Genomic DNA, 6323 nt, shown 5'->3' on the forward strand with positions numbered 1-6323 from the left:
GAGAATAAAACTGCTATCTATGTTGTGGTTGACAGATTGTCTAAGTATGCACACTTCTTTGCCCTTTCATGTCCATTCACAGCACAATCAGTGGCACAGGTGTTTTTTGAAGGGGTTTTTAAGTTGCATGGCATACCAAAATCAATAGTCAGTGACAGAGATTCTCTATTCACTAGTCTTTTTTGGAGAGAGTTGTTTAAACTGCAGGGCAGTAAACTCAAATTCAGTTCAGCTTACCATCCACAAACTGATGGCCAAACTAAAATTACCAACAAGAGTTTGGAGACCTATCTCAGATGTTTTTGCTGTCATAAACCACAAGAGTGGACTAAATGGTTAGCTCTCGCTGAGTTTTGGTATAACACAGGTTGGAAGAGCTCAACTTTGGCCACTCCTTTTGAAGTGGTATATGGGAGACAACCTCCTTCTTTACTATCTTATATCCCTAAAAGTTGTAAAGTGGAGGCTGTTGATGAATCTCTGTTTTCTAGAGATATTACCTTGCAACTCCTTAGAGACGGTTTGAAGAAAGCAGCTGAGCAAATGAAGAAATATGCTGACAACCATCGCAGTTACAGAAGTTTTGTTGTGGGAGACTGGGTTTTTCTCAAATTACAACCCTACAGGCAACTGAGTGTATCCTCTTGCAAAACCCACAAACTTTCTCCTAGATACTATGGCCATTACCAGATTTTGGATAAAATTGGTGAAGTGAGGATTCTACTTGGGAATCATATTGGGAATTAGTCAAGAGATTTCCTACTTTTGACCTTGAGACAAGATCAAATTTAAGGGGTGAGAAATTGTCAGGTGCTGCAACTCAGGGGCATTGAATCGGCTGAGTGCAGGTTCAGTTTTGAAGCACATGGACTGATATGCAAACTGATACACAAATAGTTGGACTTAAAAGCAAAAGGAAGAGAACATAAAAGATCACATTGTAAATAAGATAGTTACAATCAACTGTATGTAACTAATTGTCCATATTCTGTTACATTTTGTTACAAGTTAGTTCGGCACTGCTGTGCACGTGCACGAACTTAGCTCTCAATTACAGGATGTATAAATACAGTGTTGTACAAAGGAAACGATATGAAATGAATAATAAGTTCTCTTCCTCTATTGATACATCTTTTTCTCTGTCTCATATCTCTATCTCTCTCTCTTCTTTCTTCAATTTCTCTTCTGATTCTTCTTCTTGAGATCCGCCATGGCCAGGAATAGCAGCTCCAAAGGCAATCGAGGTACTCGTGCCTCACAGTGGTTTTCCGAAAAGCTCCTATATTTTGTGGTGTTTCTATGAAAATAAAAATATATATGGTGTTTTTTCGAAAAGCCACTATATTTCGTGGTGGTTTTGTATTAAAACAACCCTATAAATTATGTTAATCTCAACATAATTCCCTGGCCTGCATCAAGTAAATCTATGAATTCCTCTTATTGGGCTTTTCAGAACCTTTTTAGTGATAGATCGTATGATAAACCGCAGAGAGAGGCCCACGGCCTGCTGTCATCTATCTGACCGGAAAAATGCACTCAGTAAGTATGATAAAAATGAGCTTAAATATAGGGTAAAGTCAACAAAAGCACAGTGACTCCATCTACAAATTCGTTGCATTCAACACAATATAGATGAAAGTTCTTCATATTTAATTTCATGACAGTCTTGAGACATGCTGGTTTCGGTTGATTACAAAATTTGTAGTGGTTTTTCTCTAGTAAAAAGAGTTATGTAAGTTTTACGCAAAATCCCTCATTGTTTCGTAGATTTATGAAATCCACCCTAATAAATCTAAACATATATTGCATTTGTGGGGTCGACCCGAGAAACAATCTTACAGCCCACACGGCATGGTTTTGGTTCCGGAGCCCATTGCCAAAATAATAATAATAATAATAATAACAACGATAATAATAAACAAGAATAATAATAATAATAAATAATAAAAATCCTTAGGTTGCGTTTGGATTCGAGGATTTGATTTCAAATTCCAGAATTGAATTCTGAAATTTGAAATCCAGAATTTCAAATTCAATTCCTTTGTTTGGGAAACATCCAAATTTGAATTCCAGAATTCAATTTGAGATTCATGTTTGGCAAACTTTAGAATTTCAATTTTAAAAATTTCAATTGAGTTGTTTGCCATCTAGTAGAATTCTAATTCCTAAACTAAAATTGTAGCTCGAAGATAATTTAGAAATAAAATACTCAAATTACATAAGGTTTGCATCGAAATTGGTGGAAATAAATGCCTCAAATAGTATAGCACATATCCAACCAACAAGACATATAGATAAAATACCTTAAAACATCGAATGCAGTGATGTCAATAGTTCACCTAATAATCACCATAAAAATAACCGAAATCATTCATCAATAAAACTTTGTAAACTTCTCCATCACTAACCAAAACAATAAATAAAGTAGAAACTTCAAATATTGCATATAACAATTCAACAAACTAGAGATCCAAAATATGTTCGACCTACAATTTTAGTTAATATTTCCCCATTATACAATATCATTCTTAAATTGTTCTCGCTCTAGTTTCTTTAAAACTTTTACATCTGATTCAAATAAGAGTTTCTTTTTGTTGCTTATACACTTTTGCTTTGTATTTCTTATTGCAGCTTTCTCTCCCCAGTTCAAGAGGTCCTGCTTTGCGAGGTCTTAAATCACCTGAAACAATAAGAAGACCAAATGAGCTCCATTTTAAAGTGTGATACTATAAAGGAATCTCAAGAAAACAAAAGAAGGAAGCACCCAGGTCAACAAGAATCCAAAATGTGAGCTGGATTATCCTTATGTTAAACGCAAAATCAAACGCAAAATCAAACGCAAAATCAGACCCAAATTGCAGTCAAAGACCCCCAAGTTTCCAAACTAAAATCCAAAGATAGCATGATGACTGAACTCACGAGGATAACTCTCAGTTCAAATCATCGTTGGGTAGTTAGACATCAATAATTCTCATGAGGCTAGTGGAAGAGACTGCAGTGCAGAACAAACAACCGTCATCTGCTTTCAGACTCAACCTTCAATTAGGCGCAACTGAGGATATGAGACTAAAACTACAAAATAATTCAATTGGGAGGAGAATGGTGTGTATAGCTGTCAATGGGCCAAACGGAGGACAGACTTTTATCGAATTTCAGTTGCTCTGCTAGTTATGTACTCATTTGATGTATATGTGCAATGTCTAAGCCCGGCAAATTGTAAGCAAGTAATATTTTGTGCTATTTGAATTTTGAAGGCAGAAAGAAGGCCATGCATACTAATGGGCATGTAGATCTGTAAGCTTCAAATGTTGGTGGAACAACAAATTATGTAGTATTTGTTCCTTAAATGCTCAAGAGTATGTACGAGTTCCAGTCCTTAACAAACTAATCAAGAGATGATTCAGATTACTGTGCAAGTTACTAGATATTGTCATGAGAACCATATAGCATGAACTATTGACGAGAATATAGGAAACTGCTGCAAGTGAACTAAATAGATGCACACATAAGAAGATGCAAAATAGATGCAAAAGTTAATGAGTTATTTTTTACCTTAGTCTGAGTTTTCAAGACATAGCATAATCCAATCTAACTTTTGATTGTCTGGAAGTAACTTCAACATTCGGAAATCATGTGTAGAACCATCAATGAATCTCTTAACCGCCCTTAAAAATTGATGTGGAGGAATACCCCTCACTTTAGATACCTCGGCATAAATCTCCTCGCAATCAGCTTTTGGTGGGTTCGTACTCACTAGATACTCCTTTAGCATCTCACCAACATCACTTACTGCATTTGCTAAAGGGTCAATCTTGAGCTTCTTATTGGATTTAGAAGTTGAAGATTTTGAAACCTCTCTGCTAGAGCTCTCCCCTTCATTCGCACCTTCCATATCCATAGCTGCAATAGAATCATCAATTTGTTCTGCACCCTCGCCAGTTGCTCTATCGGTGCCCACTAACACACATATATCATCCCAGTTCTCAATAGCTTTGTTTTGATATGCCTTGGCATCTGAATTTACCTATGCAAGCATGAGAACATACAAAAACATAGTGAGACAATCTAGTAACACAATTATTCAATACGGTGAAAACAACTATCTACATATGTATGTATTAAATATCTTTCCGTATGCATGGATGCCTATGTTTAATAAATAGATTGACTTCACAATCAAACATCTCAGTACTCTTGCTGACATGATTCTTTTTCGCCATGTATGAAAGTTTCCTTTTATCAACAGCTGGTAAATTGCATATAAATTGCATCAGATTTACTTTAAAACATGTATATAAGAAGACAACTCAACATAGATTCTTCATGATGTTAAAAACTTACAAAAACATAGATTCAACATACCTCACAATACTTGGTCCAATCTACCAAGTCCTCAATAGTAATTACCACCATTTTCTTATCATCGTCCCATCTGAACTTGGTTTTTGTCCTTATTTCAGTGATGATGGCATAGTGTCTCTTCCAAAGTTTTACCCTATTCCTTACGTGATCCACCGTGATAGACAAACCCAATTTGGATTTTAACTCATCAACAACAGCTTGATAAGCTTGAGGCTTCCAATCCCCCTCACCTTTATTGCCTTGGTTTAGTTGATTGTAAAACACGGCCGTCAATATCATGTCCATTTGTGGATTCCAAGTAAGATAGCTCCTTTTCCTACCTCCTTGTGTAGGAGGCAAAGTCTCTTTACCTTTTCTAATCATTGCCTTAAAAAGAAGGAAATCATATCAGTAGAAAAACTCTAAAGTCAGAGAAACTTCATTGAACATACCAAAAAGAAGATATTATAACAAATCAATATAATGGGGTGGTTTGTCCCATTAAACTCCAACTCAGTTCCTGCATACTTGGAATATAACAAATCAATATAATGCTAGTGTATTTAATGTGTCCATCCAGAGGGCTCTTTTATGAGCACGTACATCTTCACTCCATGTTATCTCTTTGATGCTAGACCTTCTTCTATGACGGTATGCTCCAACTACCATTATTATGAAAGTCACAATTATGATAACTAGCTTTTTTTCCCCATCATCTTCACCTACTTCTTCCCTTGTGCGTTTCCTTTGACCATGTAAACTTTGTTGGTCTGACATTTTCTCCTAAACTGTTTCATCATAAAAAATTAATGTGTAAAACTATACTTATCTAAGAGATAGAATTAGACCATGTAACATGGAGTAAATGTAAATACGACTGATACTAATGTACACGGACTTTCCCTTCTTCAAATTATTCACAATTGCATATAATTCATCAATTACATATATGATGGGTAGCCTAATTAAATTTATCCTATAACAACACAGATTGCAATACGGACATTTTTGTTCTAAAAGAATTATTTGTGTTGAAAACGTTTCAATTTTGACATGTCGAAAAATGTCACTTATTTCCAGAAATTTTGCAAAATGAAAATTCAATACACTAGCCTCCTGGTATTTTACACAGTGAAAAATTACTATCATCGCATGATCAATTTTGACATAGTCCTATGCAAGACTTGCAACTATAATCGCATGTAATTGAGATAATATTCCTTGTCATTAGAGTTATTTACCTTTAATTTTTAATTAAACTTTGTTCTTCCAAAAACCTCTCTGAAAGTGTGCTCCCGGCAAACCCGCTTTAAGACATTTTAATTGATCCAACTAACCAATAAGGCATGGTTTCTCGTCGGCGGGCAAATTTCCAGCGAGGTCTCGTCACGTGCATGGCACATGATGTATCAAAACTCGTTTTTAGCAGTGGCGACGACAACAATCTCGTCATATTCAGCCGATTCGATGGGGTTAGCGATCTTAGGCGGCGTCATAACCGTTATTTTATCCTACTTTGGGCTGAATATGACGAGATTATTGTCGTCGCCGCTGCTAAAAATGAGTTTTGAGACATCACGTGCCATGCACGTGACAAGATCTCGTCGGAAATTTGCCCGCCGACGAGAAAACATGCCTTATTGATTAGTTGGATCAATTAAAATGTCTTAAAGCGGGTTTGCCTATTTAAAATACCTTGTTGAAAATTGGGGTGGAATTAAAATACCAATATGGGTATTTAGCCAATTTTTAATTAAACTTTGTTCTTCCAAAAACCTCTCTGAAAGTGTGCTCCCAATTTCCAATGGGAAGATATCCTTCTGCAAGCGTTAACATCAATTGATCATGAATAAAATGCCAAAATCTATAAAATTTTGATTTCAATAGTCCTATTTGAAATCAAAGAGCCCAGAACTCTCACCTCCTGAACAAACCACTGAAGCAGCTCACACTCCCCTGATCAACCAACGATCAATTGATTT

At 35.8% G+C, this 6323-nt stretch overlaps 1 protein-coding gene across 1 annotated transcript; it reads right to left on the reverse strand.

Moving 5' to 3' along the window:
- On the reverse strand, positions 2598-4711 carry LOC109843717. The gene is made up of 3 exons (XM_020412671.1): positions 4363-4711; positions 3553-4024; positions 2598-2680 (listed from the first exon to the last, which is right to left on the reverse strand). Exons 1-2 carry the CDS (start codon positions 4645-4647, stop codon positions 3554-3556), a joined length of 756 nt encoding a protein of 251 aa, XP_020268260.1. The 5' UTR covers positions 4648-4711; the 3' UTR covers positions 2598-2680; position 3553.

This window comes from Asparagus officinalis, chromosome 5, assembly GCF_001876935.1.
Source record: "Asparagus officinalis chromosome 5, Aspof.V1, whole genome shotgun sequence".
In the NCBI taxonomy this organism is placed as follows: domain Eukaryota; kingdom Viridiplantae; phylum Streptophyta; class Magnoliopsida; order Asparagales; family Asparagaceae; genus Asparagus; species Asparagus officinalis.

Excerpts from the sequence above, each read along its gene's own strand:
- LOC109843717 (XM_020412671.1), bottom strand. The coding sequence starts at position 4,647 with ATGGACATGATATTGACGGCCGTGTTTTACAATCAACTAAACCAAGGC. Across the intron at positions 4,025-4,362 it reads ATTGGACCAAGTATTGTGAG|GTAAATTCAGATGCCAAGGC; the intron begins GTATGTTGAATC and ends ATGCTTGCATAG.